This window comes from Camelina sativa, chromosome 13 (assembly GCF_030686135.1).
Source record: "Camelina sativa cultivar CO46 ecotype springtype chromosome 13, ASM3068613v1".
Classification (NCBI taxonomy): Eukaryota; Viridiplantae; Streptophyta; class Magnoliopsida; order Brassicales; family Brassicaceae; genus Camelina; species Camelina sativa.
Genome location: NC_141892.1, coordinates 2,226,164 through 2,244,289, shown reverse-complemented (window position 1 = coordinate 2,244,289; position 18,126 = coordinate 2,226,164). Strand labels below are relative to the sequence as shown.

The 18,126-nt window shown below is 37.5% G+C and overlaps 4 protein-coding genes, 1 non-coding gene and 2 pseudogenes across 9 annotated transcripts; 2 read left to right on the top strand and 5 right to left on the bottom strand.

Moving 5' to 3' along the window:
* Window positions 1–321: 321 nt before the first annotated feature.
* LOC104737857 (uncharacterized) lies at window positions 322–731 on the bottom strand (annotated as a pseudogene).
* Window positions 732–936: 205 nt separating this feature from the next.
* Window positions 937–2,551, bottom strand: LOC104734605 (eukaryotic translation initiation factor 3 subunit G-like; annotated as a pseudogene). The gene is made up of 2 exons (XR_015578179.1): window positions 2,193–2,551; window positions 937–1,326 (listed from the first exon to the last, which is right to left on the bottom strand). The product of XR_015578179.1 is annotated as a eukaryotic translation initiation factor 3 subunit G-like (transcript).
* A 115-nt stretch (window positions 2,552–2,666) lies between these two features.
* Window positions 2,667–3,860, top strand: LOC104734604 (uncharacterized protein At2g39795, mitochondrial-like). The gene is made up of 3 exons (XM_087481646.1): window positions 2,667–2,983; window positions 3,120–3,496; window positions 3,583–3,860. Exons 1-3 carry the CDS (start codon window positions 2,735–2,737, stop codon window positions 3,740–3,742), a joined length of 786 nt encoding a protein of 261 aa, XP_087337772.1. The 5' UTR covers window positions 2,667–2,734; the 3' UTR covers window positions 3,743–3,860.
* On the bottom strand, window positions 3,848–6,401 carry LOC109124430 (PRA1 family protein A2). The gene is made up of 7 exons (XM_010454209.2): window positions 5,941–6,401; window positions 5,802–5,842; window positions 5,596–5,674; window positions 4,591–4,677; window positions 4,418–4,506; window positions 4,257–4,328; window positions 3,848–4,171 (listed from the first exon to the last, which is right to left on the bottom strand). The coding sequence occupies exons 1-7, from the start codon at window positions 6,096–6,098 to the stop codon at window positions 4,068–4,070; spliced, it is 630 nt and encodes a 209-aa protein (XP_010452511.1). The 5' UTR covers window positions 6,099–6,401; the 3' UTR covers window positions 3,848–4,067.
* On the bottom strand, window positions 6,330–6,403 carry TRNAV-CAC (transfer RNA valine (anticodon CAC)). Its single transcript has one exon. It is a non-coding gene; the product is annotated as a tRNA-Val (tRNA).
* An 82-nt stretch (window positions 6,404–6,485) lies between these two features.
* LOC104734601 (folylpolyglutamate synthase) lies at window positions 6,486–11,792 on the top strand. The gene is made up of 17 exons (XM_010454206.3): window positions 6,486–6,680; window positions 6,763–6,802; window positions 6,896–7,041; window positions 7,145–7,210; window positions 7,860–7,969; window positions 8,202–8,262; window positions 8,769–8,852; window positions 8,979–9,035; window positions 9,353–9,413; window positions 9,614–9,660; window positions 9,764–9,841; window positions 10,095–10,259; window positions 10,362–10,634; window positions 10,750–10,828; window positions 10,947–11,102; window positions 11,207–11,337; window positions 11,453–11,792. The coding sequence occupies exons 1-17, from the start codon at window positions 6,549–6,551 to the stop codon at window positions 11,510–11,512; spliced, it is 1,746 nt and encodes a 581-aa protein (XP_010452508.1). The 5' UTR covers window positions 6,486–6,548; the 3' UTR covers window positions 11,513–11,792.
* On the bottom strand, window positions 11,736–16,208 carry LOC104734602 (protein NEDD1). Of its 4 annotated transcripts, none has more exons than XM_010454208.3 (10): window positions 15,659–16,208; window positions 15,160–15,272; window positions 14,800–15,060; window positions 14,603–14,707; window positions 14,374–14,439; window positions 13,960–14,181; window positions 13,192–13,680; window positions 12,379–13,002; window positions 12,121–12,294; window positions 11,736–12,048 (listed from the first exon to the last, which is right to left on the bottom strand). In XM_010454208.3, the coding sequence occupies exons 1-10, from the start codon at window positions 15,819–15,821 to the stop codon at window positions 11,941–11,943; spliced, it is 2,325 nt and encodes a 774-aa protein (XP_010452510.2). In that variant the 5' UTR covers window positions 15,822–16,208; the 3' UTR covers window positions 11,736–11,940. The 4 variants fall into 4 exon arrangements, with proteins under 4 accessions (XP_010452510.2, XP_010452509.2, XP_087337770.1 ...); XM_010454207.3 differs by having other exon boundaries at window positions 12,121–12,297; window positions 15,659–16,152; XM_087481644.1 differs by having other exon boundaries at window positions 12,121–12,297; window positions 14,603–14,714; window positions 15,659–16,125.
* Between the last annotated feature and the right edge of the window lie 1,918 nt (window positions 16,209–18,126).

Genomic DNA, 18,126 nt, shown 5'->3' with positions numbered 1-18,126 from the left:
GATATCCGGTGATATAAAATAAAGCATGATGTGTTGATGTTTTCTCTAAAATTGTAATATAATAAAAAAAATTATGATAGTATTTTTTTTAAAAAAAAAAATCTAAATATATAACAACTAAAAACAAATCATATGGATTAATATCAAATCTTAGTATTTAATAACTTTGATTAGTTAACAATTTTAAAAAATTAAATACTAATTTTCGTTATAATTATGCAGAAAGAGAAAATGAATTAATTATTTCGGAAACTAATAAATTATTAAATTTAATTTACATTTTTATCCTTAATGAGAGATAAAATATTTGTCTTGGAAACCAATGGCATGAGCAGTTAGGATTAGGGGTGACTGTTGACGACAATCCAATCGTCGGTAGAGTTTTGGTTAGGCTTTACGTCATCTGACATTTTGTTGTTATTATGTTCCAACAGAAGTTCTTGTAAGCCAACTCTCTTTGGTAAGCTAAATCGCCGGGCACTGACATGATTCCGTAAGTCGCTAGAAGCATATATATCTATTTTCTCTTCGCTCATTTTCTCATAGTCTTCTCTTTTGTAACATGGATGGAGAAGAGGCATCTCAGATGAAGCTGGTGGTAATGGCTGCTGCGGTTGCGGTTTCGTGATCAATAGCGGTGACTGCGGCTGCTGCTGAGGCCGAGGTGCAACGGCAATCTCCTCTTTCGGGTTGGTTGTGGAAGAAGAGTCTTTCGAATTCTTGTTTCCCATCTCTTTGAATGTGATATATTTCACTTGATTCTCGGTAAAACACGATCATCATGGAAAATGAAAATGACTTGTCCCTTATAAACCGAGTTTTAAGCTTAACATGCTTACCGTATTAAAGAGAGCTTTAATACTTTTTGCACGTATTCCCCAGAAATGTAAATTAGTAAGAACTTGCGAGTCTGACTTAGCAATTAGACGCATGGTATATGCAAATGCAAGTGTAAGTCCAACTCTTATTTATCTCAAAGAACTTGTAATCAACAAGCTTTATACATTTAGTAACTTTACAAAGAATGTTATGATTAGAAAATGAAAAACATATCATTTCTACTCCTCATGTCTGAACCAGCTGCTTGTCTCATGCTTGGCGGGACATAAGCAGCCCTGCCCCCAGTTCCAGTTACAGCTACTGTGAATGTAGAAGTTTCTGCTGTTAAAGGCTCGTCCGTAAAGGATAAGCGATCCTTCCGTGGGCATCTTGATGTCCAGTGGTCACCTTTCATGTGGCATAACCTGCAGACCATGAGGACTGCACCCGGTTTGCCCAAATGAGACATACTATCTCCTGATGAAGTTGCTTCTTCCGCCTTGCTACCTGAATTAATTATACAAAAGAATAAAGATGTCAGACTTCAAAATAGAGGTATACTTGAAACGGTAAAAGGAAGACATTTCTACTGAAAATGTAGTTGGTAGCTCGGAAGTGAAAGCAGGAATCTACTTTCGTGGAAGAAGCCACCAACAAAACATCTGGGTGGGCATTACGGCCACCCGCATATAGAAAGAATGCGGCTGACTAACGTGTCCACCTATATAGAGAGATTTACACAGTTAACATCTATAGCAGAAAGCAAACAGGAAACATTAACAAAGATCAGAAGCAATCAGCATCAAGACTAAGAAATGTCAAAAAACTGTTATGCTGTTGGACAGAGAAACTACTAATTCGTATGAACTATCCAAAGATCTTAAGAGAAAGTGGTTCATGATGAGAGTAAAAATCAGAACTTTATGTGTACAGTTAGCAGCCAAGAAAAGAGAACACTGAATTTGCTCACATTCAGAAAAGGCTACAAACAAGATACTTATATTGGTGACATACTGACCAATCACAGAAAGAAGCAGCCATAAGGCTAATATGTGATCGGCTAATTGGGCACCTTTGTTACACAAGATTAGTAAGAAAACATACAGTTAATGATCAGGATATAGTTGATGATCCATAACTAAAACTGGGTTTGATCCTGTTTTAGTATTGAAACGAATCGCCAACGACATTCTTATAGGTGAGCTTACTGACCATTCACACAAACACCAGCCAAAAGGCTAACATGTGACTGGCTAATTAGCCACCCGAAAAACAAAAAACATACAATACACGATTGATTACTCACAAATCAAAACAGAGCAAAAGAACAAATGAATCCTAACAAACCAAAAAAGCAAAGTTTTGAGATTTACCAGGAGCTCTAATTCGTTCCAAGATAATATCCTCTGTTGAACGCATTGTGAGGTAGCTACCAGCATCCTCATGGGCGGCGTCAAGGAACTTAATCCAGCTCCGTCGTGGTAGTGATTTTGACCTTTCTGCCCTCGTCGTTGAACTTATACTCAACCACCTTCTTTAGGCGGAAGCAGGAAACCACAGTCTTCTTCCTCGTCTATATCTCCCCATTGGAGCTTGTTTGTTCTCTGCATCGAATCAATCGCCATCTTCTTCTCGGATGCTTAATCTGTTGTTCGTTTGTAACTTAAAAAGGCAACGACTGAAAGAAGAAAGCAAACTAGGGTTTCAGAATGATGGAAACGGTCTCCTAATTTTTTTTTTAATTTTCATATATATATTAATGGGCCAGTTAAGCCTATCAAGGCCCGTATTTTAGCAATTTTCATTGATTTATAATCTAAGTCCCGCTAGATCTGTAATTTGCTATATTAAACCCTTAAAAAGGAAATTAAAAACCCTCCGGCTATTCCAATTTGAGCTCCGACACAACAAAAAAATGGCAACTCTTGTACGTCGCGCAGCCACTCGGTTTATCGCTAATTATTGCAAAAACCGTTCTTCCGTCTACTCATTTCTGGACCGGTCCGGTTATGTCAGCCGGAAACATCTGACGCCGTCTTTTTCTCAGAATATTTCATTCACCACATCGACCAGAAACAGAAAGAGAGCTTCTCCGACAGATCCGCTTCTTCGGATCATCGAAACGGAGATTGGATACGCTGAGAATGCTGATGATTACCAGCGAGTAAACCCTAACTTCCCCGTTTTCAATATCATATTCATGTTTTTAGTTCTTAGATTTTTCGTTTCCCCATGAAGCTCTGTTTCAATGGCAGTGGTATATGTAATCTCTCTTGTTTCTCCTTTTTATGTGGATGAAGGTTGAAGAAACTCCAAGTGGTTTCCCTTTCAAAATGGAAGATAAACCTGGAGGAAAGATCGTGACATTGACTAGAGAGTATGAAGGAGAGAGCGTTAAAGTTGAAGTACACATGACCAATCTTGTGACTGGTGACAAAGAAGATGATGAAGATGATGAGGAAGAGGCAGAGAATGAAGAAGATGAAGATGAGGATAAGCCAGAGAAGCCGAAGCAATCGAATGTGCCTCTCTTAGTAACTCTTTCCAAGAAGACAGGACCAAGTTTGGAATTCAGATGTACTGCTTTTCCAGACAGGATTGCGATCAAGGACATGTGGGTTACATTTCCTGATGATCCTTCCAAAGATGAGCTTGCTTATGAAGGACCTTCCTTCAGGTAATAAATAAATTGGAGAAAAAAGTTTTAAAGCTTTGGATGTTACAAGAACCAAAGTCATGATCTTTGATGGTTTATTTCTGCAGGGTTTTGAATGAGAAGCTGAGGAAGGCTTTCCATAGGTACATTGAGATTAGAGGGATAAAGCCGAGCATGATCAACTTCTTGCACGAGTACATGATCAACAAAGATAGTCGAGAGCACTTACTGTGGTTGAAAACTCTCAAGAACTTTGTCAAACCTTGAGAAGAACAAACACTTATATTTTCAAATGCTCTTTGTCTTCCAAAGTTTTGTACTTGTAGCACTATTGAGTTCTGTTTGGATCTATTCATATTAAAAAAATCCGTATTGTGAAGTCAAATCACTAAAATAGTTTGAAAAGTATAAACATCACTACACCAATTAGAAGTAACTTGGTCAAGTATGTCAGTATTTCAAGTGCGGCTGAACAGCCTATTACCCATCTTAACCATGAAACTGAGAGCCGTATATGCCATCATCTGACATAACAAAGGAATGTTCACTTCAGATTAACAGCCTCCGTTTGCTCCTAGATTGTAGCAGTCCTTCAAATTTCACTGTAGTTACGCCAGACAGCTCGAAATTCTTCGCGGAATGTGTTCAAGCGTGCTTTGAGGTTTGGAGTTCTCACACTCGCGTGAAGAACGATCACTGTAGCATGGAGAGAAAACCTCATGTCAAAAAAATCTCCAACAAAGGAAATTTACAATCAAAGAAAAGAAGCGGAGTGACTTACCAACGAGGGAAGTGAGAAGTGCATAGAGGACCCACAACAAACCGCAGGAAGAAAACCACATGACAAGACTGGCTATATGTACGCAAGGAAATCAACATATTAATGCAATTTCGAAACCAATGTTGCTAACTACATGACAAGGGATAGTGAGTATCAAGTACCTGTAAGGAGAACAACAACGAATACCCATCGTGGTTTGCCACAAACGTATACTGTCTTTCTTGCTGCTGATCTTCCACGGATGACAGGCCTGCAAGTGCACACATAACATATAGATATAACTAAGAAATCCTCTTAATACCTTCCATGGATAATAAACTAAAAAGAAACTCACATGTGGGGAGGCCTCATTTTTGCAGCCAAGTGTGGGGAGAAATGCCTAATAGTCCTGATAAACTTTTCATTAAAACTAGCTGCAAAACTGCAAAAGAAAACAGTTAAACCCCTTAAGCTTGAACATCTAATAGATTCTGCACGCATACACAACCACATACTACAATACTAGTGGATCCAAGCCTAAGAAAAAAAGCAACTAACGTTGATGGATTGTCACACATTATGACACTATAAACACAAACAAAGCTGTTTACTGCTTCGAATTAATGTTTACTCGGTTTTAGCCTGTTTTCTCGCTTTATGCCTGTTTTGGAACAAAATAGGTATAAGTGTTGTCTAAACACTCCAAATTCAACCCGAACTCTTATAATTAGTCAAATGCATTGGATTGTTACATATTTTGACCCTAGAAAGAGTAACATAGCTGTTTATTGCTTTAAATCAATGTTTTTTCGGGTTTAGCCTGTTTCGGGACAAAATGGGTATAATTGTTGTCTAAACACTCCAAATTCATCCCGAACTCTTACAATTAGTCAAATGAATTGGTTTATTACATATTTTGACACACATTATGACACTATAAACACAAACGCATACACAACCACATACTACAATACTAGTGGATTCTAACATGAACGTCAACCGCAGGAATGGTAAAAACCACCTTGAAAACTCAGATTTCAAGATCCAAAATCATACAATCTATGAAATCCAATAGTAATAATATCCAGCTCTAGAGCAACCATTATAAACAAAGGAGCCTAATAACTTCCAATTCATGCGCATACGAATGGAAGAAGCCATCATAAAAACACTCAGGTTTTAAAAAACTATCGAATCCACTACTGTTAATCCGGTTCAAGAACAAATACTGTAGTCAAAGTAGCCTAATATCTTCCAATATATGCAAAACTACACCAGCTTCACATTAGCATGAAGCCTCAACGCATAGCAGAGCAGAGATATGAAAGTTGAAAGTAAAAGAAGTCAAAAGAGATAATACCTGTCATTAAGAAAAGCTATGCTTAAGGCTGTGAGAGCAGCACCAACAATAGCCAGAGGTCTTGTGATAAGTGCAAGACCTGAATTCAACAACAACAAAAAAAGAAACATCAGTTAACAAACTGCACAAGATCCTCCTCCTCAAAGCCCACAAATTCCCAAAAATACAGCTAAAAGCAAGAGATTTATGCAAACGTTTCCACTTACCCAGAAGGAAAATCACAAGGATAAAGTAATTGGTTCTATAGCTGCAAGCAAAAATCAAACATAAGAAGATCAAAAATCCCAAATCCTATAGATGCAGACAAAAAAAAATCAAGATACAGAGAGATAGGGAGCTAAGTACTAGTAGAGATTGCATTTAAGACGGCTCTTCCACTTAGAGAAAGAGCGAGGGAAGGCGAATCTAGAGAAGAACTCGCCAAACGAACGAGGAGGAGTCGACCATTCAACTTCTCTAAGCGCCTCAATCACATCCTCAGCAGCTACGTTGTCCCAATCCATATCTCCCTCGCCTCGACTCGTCTGTTCCTTATATCTCAAAGCCACAAGATATATATCGACGAATTCAAGAAGCTCCGATGATGATTCCAAGTTCGGCTGTGATTGATTGATTGATTCGTGAATGAATGTGTTTGTTTGGTTCTCCCCGCAGTAATGGAGATTTGTACACACGCGTGCGAGTGAATTCCCACACGTGCGGGGAAAAAAGAAGGTAAAAAAGAAGGAAAAAAGTGTCTGAGCCCGGGTTCGAACCGGGGACCTCTAGTGTGTGAGACTAGCGTGATAACCGACTACACCACCCAGACGGTTTTGTTAATTGCATACTGTTTATGATTAATAACTAAAGAATAGTTAACGAAATAGTGATGCTCTCAATCCAATTGCCGAAAACGACTAAACAACACAAAAAGCAAAACGAGTGAAGAGTGCAATGTTATAGAGACATAGAGAATGTTTGCAGTTTCGATAGTACCTCGTACCACATCGTGCCGTTTGAGGTATGCGTTCCTCTGTCCCCACCACCTCTCGGTTCGGCTCCACCATCTCCACCAACAGCCGCACCAACCATCTCTCTCTTTTCAGGTTTCTCTCCCTCTTTTCCGAGAAACTCGGAGAGAAGTTCTCGTTTCGGCATCTTTTGATAAGTTTTCGCTATTTTTTTCAGATTCGTTCGTTAAGAAAGCAGATCGACATGGCAGCTCAAGGTTTGTTTTTTATTGATTCCCGTTTCTTATTGCTACAGTTTTATCGGATTGAACTCACTTGTTTTGTTTTGTTTTTTTTTTATCTGGTAACAGGTGATGATGGAGTGGTGAAGTCAAAAACAGGAAGAGATTCGTATGAGGAAGCGTTGGCTGCTTTGTCTTCTTTGATTACAAAGCGAAGTCGTGCTGATAAAAGCAACAGTGGGGATCGTTTTGAGTTAGTCTTTGATCATCTTAAGGTTTGTTTTTTTTTCTTGCGATTCATTCTCTTAGAAAGTTTTGATTTTTTTTGTTTTTTTTGTTTTTGTTTGTTTCATTGTATTTTTGTAATCAATTTGGCAGCTACTTGACCTGGAAGAAGACATTTTGAAGATGAAAGTTATTCATGTTGCTGGTACTAAAGGCAAGGTAACAACTACTTTACCTTTTTCTAGCTAAAGCTCAATAAATGATACTGAAACATCTTTCTTTTTTTTTTGCCATTATTAGTTTAGTTTGTTTGTTAGTTAGTTAGATATCTTCTGAATTCGTGTAACCAAAAAGCCTCTCTTAGTTCTACTCTAGTTTTGACCGTTACATCCTTATGACTGCTTTGCCAGAAGACCTTAGAGGTTTGCTCTGTGGAGATTTGAGAGATACAGTTACTTGACTCATTCATCTTGAGCTTTTTCCCAATTTGAGTGAGACCCCTGAACCCAGGAATGGAGTTCTGCTTGTAAATACTAACGTTCAAGTGCGATAAGGCGATTGGTTTGATCCTTACATGCCATGAGATGCATTTTGATGGATTTGTCAGTTTAGAAAAATTGTCACTTTCAAAAATCTTGGTTTATATCATTGTACGAGATAATCGATGTGGGTTGATGTCTCTTATCAGTTCTTTCATCTAGATCATAATAGCACAAAGGAATATGTAATGAAACTAGCATGATTTATTACTACTTGATTTAAACCTTCAGTGAATTTGTTTGATGAAAGTGGTTCATTGTTTGCATGGCTGATTACTATCTGATCCAGCAGCTAACATTGTCCTTTCTGTTTCTTATGTGGCTTGAAGGGATCTACATGTGCATTTACAGAGTCTATTTTACGAAACTATGGCTTCCGAACTGGACTCTTCACTTCACCTCACCTCATTGATGTCCGGGAAAGGTTTCGCTTGGATGGGTAAGTTTTTCTTAATTTATAAAAATTCTAAGAAATATATGACTGCGCTCATAAAAGCAGAAACCAACAATACTTGGCTATCATAGTCCTCTTGTTACTTGCTCCCTGTTTAATTCTCGATCTAATAAGTAGAGACCTAAAAGTAACACACAAGGCAGTTTATCTCTACTTTGTACTCATCTTTACTAAGAATTGCTTCGCTTTACCTGATGTGTTTTAATTATTGCTACAGTGCGGACATAAGTGAGGACAAATTTTTGGGTTATTTCTGGTGGTGCTATAACAGGCTCAAGGTATTTTCGTCACAAAAAGAAGATCCAATTAGTTAAATTATTTGTTTTGAACTTAATTCCTGTATTTTGGGTTTGTAGATTGACTAGTAGTTATCAGTAACGTTCTGTAAAACTTGGAATCTTAGTGATGAAAACCATATAGAATGTGATAATCAAGTTTCATGAACACTTTTTTTTGTCCTTCCATGTTAGCTTAAAAACCGAGGTGTTCTGTGCTGAAGTTAAGGTTAGAGTAATTGTATTATTGATCTACTGTTGAACACTAAGTTTCCCCACCTGATTTAATTCATCAATACAAATCTTTGTTGGAACTATTTCCTCGAGGAGGTAGTGATACTGAAGAGAACATATATAGAGTCCTCCCTGTAACTTGTTGAAATTACCTTGTGTCGCCGTCCAAGAATTTGATGGTAATAGCTTATAATGGTGTGCATAGGTCCAACTTAAGATGGAAGCTTTAAATTTTTTTTCTCAAAATACAAGGTTGCTGACTATTTGATTTGCAGGAGAGAACTAACGAGGAGATACCGATGCCTACATATTTCCGCTTCCTTGCGTTGCTAGCTTTTAAAATCTTTGCTGCTGAAAAGGTTTGATACCAGTCTTTACCTTGATTGACCATTTTTCCGTTTTCGTACTCAGTGACATGATAGATATAGAAACACCGTTTTCTCGTTATTGATTAAAGAGGTGCTGCTCTTTGCTTCTATATGCAGGTAGATGCTGCTATATTGGAGGTAGGATTAGGTGGCAAGTTTGATGCCACTAATGCGGTACGTTTGACCTGTTTTTTTCAGCTGAAATCCTTTTGTCTGAACATATCCATTTAGCTAACATCCAAGGTTAAATTTTATTACGAAAGAGGAAACCTGAAATTTGACCATCTCCATTTTCTTTTTTCTTGGGTCAGGGGAAAGTTATAAGATCGGAACCCAAATCCTTTATTAACCAAACACAATTATAGTATAATCCTTAAAAGACTCCAATTACTAAAATACGAATTACTTTCAGGAAGGTTGTAACTTGTAAGTAGCTTTTCTTGTGCCTAATTAAATTCTCATGGGGATCTACTGCTGACTTGTTGTTACAGGTTCAGAAGCCTGTGGTATGTGGTATTTCTTCACTCGGATATGACCACATGGAAATTCTAGGTTTGTAACTGGAATCTTCTGCTTGCCATACCAATACTGCTATGAAAACGTTATCGATGTGCAACCTCTATTTTTCATATAAAAACTTTAAATCATGAGATCTCTGCTCGCATTAAATGAGCAGACATATTTTGAGTTACATTTCTTTCCTCTGATAGTATATCATATGATTTATTTCTTCTCTGTGTAATGCATCACAGGTGATACCCTTGGAAAAATTGCTGGTGAGAAGGCTGGAATTTTCAAGGTTGGCTATAACTCTTATATGTCTAAAACTAAAACTGACCATTCCTTTCTGTAACTTACCAATACTCTTCATATTTGCCTCATCTTCTTTGTTCATACTTCAGGTTGGAGTTCCAGCCTTCACAGTGCCTCAACCTGATGAAGCCATGCGTGTCCTTGAAGCGAAAGCTTCCGAATTAGATGTACGCTCAATTTTAATTATTGAACACTATGGTCACTAAATTTTGCAGACAATGTAGGCGCATATATATAATTTCTGTTTATGTGCTACTTGCTTGATTGTAGCATTTGATATATACCATTCTTTTATGGTGGAAAGTGACAAATTCAATACATCCACAAAACTAGTCCCATTGTTGCATTTTTTATCTGTGAAACTATGTGCGGCTGCTCTTGCGGAGATGTTTTTGAGAAGCTTTGACATCATATTGACAGGTGAATCTCGAAGTGGAGCAACCACTAACTGCAAGGCTGTTAAGTGGTCAGAAACTTGGGCTTGATGGGGAGCACCAATATCTTAATGCTGGTCTAGCAGTTTCGCTTGCCTCTACCTGGCTTCAGCAAATTGGTAAACTTGAAGTTCCAAGTCGGACTCAGATGGTAAACTGCTATTTTCCGTCTTAATTCAACTCACAGTTTGTATCTTGGCCCTTCTCTCAATTTGTGAATATCTACTTTTTTCCACATTCTTCTTCGAACTAGGGTATCTTGCCTGAGCAATTCATCAAAGGGTTAGCTACAGCGAGTTTGCAAGGGAGAGCACAGGTCGTCCCTGACCAATTTACTGAATCTCGGACTTCAGGAGATCTAGTATTTTATCTGGATGGAGCTCACAGTCCAGAAAGCATGGAAGCATGCGCCAAATGGTTTTCGTTTGCCGTTAAGGGAGACAACCAGTCAGAGAGTTCGGAACATCTGGTTAATGGCTCCGCAGGATCCTCTCATGATAAATGGTCTGGTGAAACCTGCCAACAGGTTAGGGTCTGGGTTTCTTGTTCTGTCTTAGATCTTCCTAAATGCCTATACTTGTTTTCTCTGTGGTTCCTTAGCTTTGGAGATGTCTGAACGAACGCATCTGGTTGCTTTGCAGATATTGTTGTTCAATTGTATGTCAGTTCGGGACCCAAACCTGCTGCTTCCACATCTAAGGAATACATGTGCAAACTACGGTAAGTTCTTGAGCCTTGTGTCTTAGTGGGTCACACAATGTCAATGTTGAAACAAAAAAAGTTGGCCGAGTAAAAACAGATAAGATAACTAGAGAAGGCTGAATAATGGTTGATGCAGGTGTCCATTTCAAGAAGGCATTGTTTGTACCAAACATGTCAGTGTATCACAAAGTTGGTACAGCGGCTGATTTGCCAGAGAATGATCCACAGGTTGACTTGTCATGGCAGTTTACACTCCAGAAAGTTTGGGAAAGCCTTGTCCAGAGTGAAAGAGGTAATAACAAAAATCCAGTAGTCCTAAATCTTTCTGATCATGGAACAAGATAAACACACGTAGTCACGATCCATATCTCAACTTAAGTCTTTTTTTGGTTATAGGGAACGCAGGAGAAGATAAAGGAAAAGATGGTGACAGTAGTGGGAACAGTGAGGTGTTTACTTCACTGCCCATGGCAATAAAATGGTTAAGGGATAATGTACATGAGAGTAGCTCAGCCACACGTTTCCAGGTATAAACACAAACCCCTTTTTTTTTTTTTGACGAGTGGTCAATCCGGGATTTAGGTACGGGTTGGGATAATGCAATGTAAAATGGCTCAGCGACTCTAGCGTGTGTGTCTGCAGGTTCTTGTTACTGGTTCGTTACATCTTGTTGGCGATGTACTAAGATTAATCAGAAAATGAAGAGAAACACACGTCAATTTTCAAAAAATAGTACACAAAAGCCGTCATCCACCAACCAGCTAACCCATTGTGGAAGAGGATGGCCTTTACTGTTATAGTCTTATTTTGTATGATTTCGAGTTTACATTCCAGCTTCAGTTACGGGTACTTGTTATATTCTTTTTCAAATTCAAGATCAATAGTTGACAAAAATAACAAAGGAAACATGTTCACAAATGTGACATGCTTAATGATTTGCATCTTTCTTCAGATTAATGGAAAAGCCATGTTCCAATGTAAACAAGATCTCTACCAAAACCCAAACGAATCGATAATATATTTAAACAAATGGACTTGATGGCAAAACGGAGAGGAACACATGACGAGTATAAAAGAGAATGAAGAAATCCACACAATATTTGAACACACAAAACTCACACCGGTCTCCTCTAAAGCCTTTGTCTGAGCTCTTGATTCTCTTTTCTCAACAATTTTAACTCCTTCATCTGCTCCGCTTGGTTCTCCAGAATCGAGCTTAACACATTCGACATCTCCATCTGTTCAAAAAGAAAGAGTATCAAGTCACTTGAAGAAGACAAGGATGAGATTCAAGCAAGAGCAAACACTACCTCGTGCATGTGGAACTGTCTGAGGATCTCAATGTGAAGGTTCCTCACGTCATCATGAATTGAATTTTGGAAAGAGTCCAGAGTTCCTTCGAGCGTTCTTTGAAATAGCTGAAGCGTGAAATTGCTACTACCCATCATTTGCTGTTGATCCGTTTGAGATTGCTTCAACCCTCCCTGCTACAGATTTGCACAAGTTAGTGAAGTTACAGATATCCTATCGAGATAAATTATCAGGTTTTTGTGAAACTTTTATAGTACATTCATAAGCGGAATAGCTCCTGCTTCTGTTGCAGCCACCGTCTCTGGTCTTGGCAACAGATTATTTAAAACTTCCTCTCTCGTTTCTGCACCTGTTTTCTTTATCTTGGGTGAACCCAGAGTGAGAGAGGCCCCGTCACTAAATGAAGAAGTGGTGCTGATTCTCTCAGCATATGTTGAGAACCTACGAGTAAAATTTGGTGATAGCCTCAATGAATCAATGTTACCCGGAGCTGCGATGCCTTTTGTAAACATAGGACTTGAAGGCAAGTTGTTGTCTGTCAGTGTTGAAGATGTGTCAAAGGTTGAAGAGAAGTCTCTGCTCCGTGGGAATTCTGAGCTTACGTTTGTGAGGTTTGTCTGACCAAAGGACAAGTGGAAATCTCGAGAGCTAGAGAACATTGATCCAGATGTACTAGCACTTGTGCTTGAAACCGCGAGACGTGAAGGTGCATGCAGGTGGCTAAACTTATCAGAAAATTTCTCATTGGCCAATTGGTTAAACTTCTCAGAAAATTTATCGCCACCCCATGCTTCTGGAGGTGTCAAAGCAGAGTCCTCACTTTTGGAAGATGCTGTTGGTGTGGTAGATCCAAAAGGCGAAAAAGCAACCCTCGTGTCATCCTGCATAATGATGGAAAAACGTTTGAAACCGATGTAACATATATAAGATAGGATAATATACTAGAGAGCAAGCTCAATTAAGCCCTGATAATGTATTCTGTACAACCACTAATAACAGAGTCTTTGGAGAATGAAGTTATAAAAACGACTTCTAAAAAAATGGCACTTGCTTGATAAAGAACCACAAACCTGTTTCAAAGTAGAACTTGATTTCCAGTCGAGTATCGGATGTTCTTTGTTTCCATCGTCACCGAACGGAAATCCCTTGCTAGATGAAGGATATAGCAAAGAGGAAGGCTTTTTGTCTAAATGATCTTTAATATTAAATATTTCACTATCAGTCCACTTCTCATCAGATGCAATAATAGGTGAAAAAACTTTCATATCATCGTTGAAACTGTCACTGGCACGGAGTGCTTCTAGTCTTCCCAGTGGCCCACCAGGCCATAGATGAGTTCTGTTTGGTGTTTGTTCTACTGATGAGACAGTACTTGCGGAAACTCCACGAGAACCTGGTGCCAACGCAGACTGTGAAGCTGAGGGTGTCGTTGAGGGAAGTGGATCCGGAATGACAACTGAATCTTCCACAGTACTGCCAAAAAGAGCCATCTCAGAAGTGTAGTTTTTCTCATTCACAATAACTGGTTTTGATGTTTGCCATGACAAACTTGTTACATCCTGACAAACAACAACAAATGCTGTTAACTTTGCAATCCAAAGTAAACATATAGGCATAGCATGAGTCAGTTGACCCTAACAATATGCATCATGTCACCAAAAGAAGGTTTTGTTGCTGCTACTGTTGGATTTTTAGATTGGTGAAGCAGCTGGAAAACCAGGATAGTGACAACAACTAAGCAACCAACAGTGATAAGTGAAAAAGGTAACAATACACGGAATCAGAGTCATTAGATAGGACATGCTAAATAGATTGCACTATATGAGAAATGTATTAACCTCTGAATTACTGAAAGCATGCAGGACAGTAACAGGCTGCGGTTTTCCACGGACGTCGTAGAACACTACTCTACCGTTACTGGTTCCAGCCGCCAGAATGTAACCATTATCCCCAAACGCTAGAGAGGAGAAAGGTGCCTCATAAGCAATGCAGGACGAAGATCTTCTGGACCCAGAATCATAAGTGTAAAGCTTTTTGTCCATTCCCACACTAGCAATTATCTGTTACAGTAGATAATTTAGATTGTAGATTACTTGAATACTATGTCTATGAACTCTATGTCAAAGAGAATTAGACAGGTTTATCAAAACTGAGAGTGCCAAGCACATGTTTAGAGATAAAAGAAACTGCAAACACATTTATCTGACTTTTTGCGTATGTATAGCAAGAATGATTGGTAAGGAGTCAGCTACCTTTTCGTTTGATGGCGAAAAGCAAACACCAGCAGTTGGTGCCGAATGCTGCTTCAACCAAGACATCTGTGGAAATGAAAAGAAAATTCCTCACTTATACGAGAAATTAAACGGAAAGCATTAACACGGCTTGAGCAAAATTATAACCACTTGTCTGACTTATGTTTCTCTAAATAAATTTCAAAATTACAGTCTTTCCACATGAATTGCAATAAGTAAAGGAGCAAACCTTCGGGCTACGACCAGTTGTGTCCCATAGATGCACAGTACCATCATCACCTGCAGTAAGTAGAAGGTGTCGACTGGACCTTGAATAATCAAGCAACCTTAATACCTGGTGTCTTGAATCGATTAAAAAGCCAATTAGTTTGACGACCGGAGCTCTGTGCTATGGAAATAAAAGCATAAATGTACAAACTGAACAACCTGCCCATTTGGATCTTTGAGCTCGGTAGCCCTTGATCCAGATGCAAGGTTGTGGACTATTAAATCCCCACCAACACTGACAGAAGCCAAATGCTCATCTTTGCAATTGTACATCACACCAGTAATTGTACTTGTATGACCCTTCAACTTCTTAATACAAAGCTTTCTTTGCAGATCCCAAATCTTCACAATTTGACCAGTTCCTCCAGAACAAATGTACCTGGAACCTTTTCTGCTGAAGCTAATAGCCGATAAACATTCCTGAAACTCATTATGAAAACAAAGCATATAAATAAAATAGTATCGATCCAAGAGATGCAAGACATGGAAATCAGAATCACTCTAGAAAAGGTAGTAAACCTCGGCACTATCACCACCGTCCTTCCCAGTAACTGGAACAGTCCCTAAACTCTGCCCAGTTTTCCGCCACAGAGATATCTTCTTATCTTCTCCCGTACTCGCCACAACCAAATCTGCATCCCAAATGAACAAATCACTTCAACAAATGTAAAAGCAATAGAACAAACACATTCTCCTTTCACTAAAACCAAACCATATCCAAAACGAAACGGTCTACCATGAAACCTGTCTGCTGACTAATTAGATTCCCAATTACGATCCCTAAACAGCACACCAATTTCATCAACACAGAGACTCAATTTTGAACAGCTCGGATCACAGAAAAATCCAGATTTGCTCTAGCAACTAAAACTCCTCGGCTAATTCATTACAAATTCCCTAAGATCAATAAATAGTGGAAAATGGTGAATTCACAACTTCAGACACTTTCCTAATCTCACTCACCAACCCAAAGAAGCAAACATTAGGGAATGCGACTAATCGGAGATTATTTACTTACTAGTATGGTTCCACTTGACGGAGTTGACAGCAAAACCAGGTGAAGGAGTATAGCTCAAAACGCAGGGATCACCGGAATCAGCGGAAACGTCGAAAAGCTTAACCGTATCTCCGCCGCTCGCTGCCAGAAGGCGCCACGAAGGCTCCACCAAGTTCGACATCATCGCTGCCTTTCGCTTTAGATTCACTCACAGTCAACAAAAATTTCCAGAGAAAACTCAAATTGATCGATGAATCTTTCAGAATCTGGACAAATGCGGGAACTCTATTTTTTTTTTTTTTTTTTTTTTTTCTGGGGAGAGAGCAGCACAAACCAAAATTTTGAACCCTGTGAGATGTGAGAGAGTGAGAGAGATTCAAAATTAGACAAAGAAAAAAAAAATCTCGAAGCCTAATTTTTCGCAAAACATAATCAATTACTATAATAATACAGTATATCTTAAAAATAGAGAAATTATTTAGAATCCTAAAATATCTCTACTACTCTCTACTAATAAATATAGATGAAATCGAGATAGTATATTTAATGGAAACTAAATAACCATACATACAAGATTATTTGAATATTCCTTACCTAAATCATATTTTTAGAGATTTTTTTTCTTGCTCACCAATTTATTCTCAATTCCATATCACACCTAATTCTATCAATTCAATACACTGTAAATAACCCCTTGCTAGCTAAATGAGTGCACCGAACACTTTATGTAAATCGATGGAAACTGTTTTCTGTTTTTTTATCTTTTCTCTAGCTTTTGATGTTTATTTTTAGTTGTAAATTAGTCACTCTGTATTAAAATATGAGTTCTATAATACATGTCGATACTAATCAAGTTATATGAGATTCTTATGCATTTTTTTTTCTTTCAAAAGACAACAAAATAAATAAGGTCACCAAGCGAAAAACTAACACTTATCTTTTTGACAGTAAGATTATCTTTTCTAATATAATATTTTCTAAATGATTATTGATATAATTAAAATTAATAAAAAGTTATAAATGTTAAAAATGTATCTAAAAACTTATAAATGTTAAAAATATCATAAAACGGGTTATATTGCAGAACAAATTATAAAGTTAGGCGGTTTACATTAGTAGAAATTTTAAAAATAGCATTAGTCCCACACTTGAACACGGGTTAAATCTTCGTCTTATTGTTTTGTTAACACCATCAATTTTAGAATATTAGACATATCTAATTAAGTTGATTTATTACCATTATGTCAAAACAAATTGTACCATGGGTGAATTAATAATCAAAATAAAATTTTACAATCTTAAACACTAAACAAAATAAACAATATTAACAGAAAAACATAGCTAACTCTACCAAAAAAAACAAATGTAATTTAAAATTTAAAAAATTTAGTTATAAAAAAAATATTTCGCGGTGTACCGCGGATTAAAATCTAGTATAGTTTGGTTATTGGATCGAGTATTTCAGTTTGGTTTGGTTTGGTCCGGATAGAATTGGTTTATCCGGATTAAAATCCTCTAATTATTGTTTTTGAAAAATATATGCTCGTAGAAAGTATGGACTAAAACACCGGAATTTTATTAATGTACTAAAATCAACATATTTCTAGAAAACGTATTATAGACTAATTATATTATATTTTCATTTTTATAGAAAAATAACAAATTCCTAAAAACTTTTAGAGATTAGATGAATTAAAAAAAGAGGGAAAAAGTAGCATTTTGGATTTAAAAAGTGATTAGAAGTCCATGAAAGGGTTAGGAAACGGATAATTAATGAGACTGGAAAACATGAATCAAGGGCCGATCCTTCGAAGATCACTATGGTTTGGTAAATCAGTGAGACTTTGGGATTAGAAGAGTCCATATTTGTTTGTGTACTGTATTCTATTCTGATTCTTTAGCGCCCTTTGAAGTCACTTGACCCCAATATCTAGGAGAGCCAAGTATATCCCGTCAAAAATATAAATATTGTATACTATTTACGGTGTGGACAAAAAAAAGTATGATCGGATTCGCAACGCAACCATAGACTATAATATATATTATTATGATCTCTCCGTCGACAGATGATTAAGCATATATAAATAGGTTTGACTATACATAATTTTTTTTTCATAAAGATGAAAGTTAAGCAATATACATACATAAATGCGTATAAGATGTTACTATTTTAGGGACGACAAACAAATTGGATAAGAATTAGCCATTTCTGTTCACTTTTTTTTTGTTTTGTTTGGTAACATGTGAAAGCCATTTATGTTCATTTGATGTCGGTATGTGTGTGTCTGTATTGCCTTTGGTTGGAATATATCAAATTTATCCGCCGAAATAAGCGTGGCAAGTGATTTTGATTCTTATATCAATACTACAACATCAACAACAACAAAGTAGTATAAATTATGCGGCGAATCTTACTAGATTTGGAGAAGATAAAATGCAATCAGATTTAAAGAGGAGATTGACGTGGAATATGCTTTTACTGTTTTTCA

Bases quoted from the DNA above. Each gene is read 5' to 3' on its own strand.
- LOC109124430 (XM_010454209.2), bottom strand. From the start codon at position 6,098: ATGGATTGGGACAACGTAGCTGCTGAGGATGTGATTGAGGCGCTTAGA. The intron at 5,675-5,801 runs GTAAGTGGAAAC...TGTTGAATTCAG, and splicing joins CCTTGTGATTTTCCTTCTGG to GTCTTGCACTTATCACAAGA. The intron at 4,678-5,595 runs GTATTATCTCTT...TTTCTTTTGCAG, and splicing joins ATAGCTTTTCTTAATGACAG to TTTTGCAGCTAGTTTTAATG.
- LOC104734602 (XM_010454207.3), bottom strand. From the start codon at position 15,821: ATGATGTCGAACTTGGTGGAGCCTTCGTGGCGCCTTCTGGCAGCGAGC. The intron at 15,273-15,658 runs GTAAGTAAATAA...TTTGGGATGCAG, and splicing joins CGTCAAGTGGAACCATACTA to ATTTGGTTGTGGCGAGTACG. The intron at 14,182-14,373 runs GTAGCTGACTCC...CTACTGTAACAG, and splicing joins TTTCGCCATCAAACGAAAAG to ATAATTGCTAGTGTGGGAAT.
- LOC104734601 (XM_010454206.3), top strand. From the start codon at position 6,549: ATGTTTGCAGTTTCGATAGTACCTCGTACCACATCGTGCCGTTTGAGG. The intron at 8,853-8,978 runs GTTTGATACCAG...TTCTATATGCAG, and splicing joins AAATCTTTGCTGCTGAAAAG to GTAGATGCTGCTATATTGGA. The intron at 10,829-10,946 runs GTAAGTTCTTGA...TGGTTGATGCAG, and splicing joins GAATACATGTGCAAACTACG to GTGTCCATTTCAAGAAGGCA.
- LOC104734604 (XM_087481646.1), top strand. From the start codon at position 2,735: ATGGCAACTCTTGTACGTCGCGCAGCCACTCGGTTTATCGCTAATTAT. The intron at 2,984-3,119 runs GTAAACCCTAAC...ATGTGGATGAAG, and splicing joins ATGCTGATGATTACCAGCGA to GTTGAAGAAACTCCAAGTGG. The intron at 3,497-3,582 runs GTAATAAATAAA...TTATTTCTGCAG, and splicing joins TATGAAGGACCTTCCTTCAG to GGTTTTGAATGAGAAGCTGA.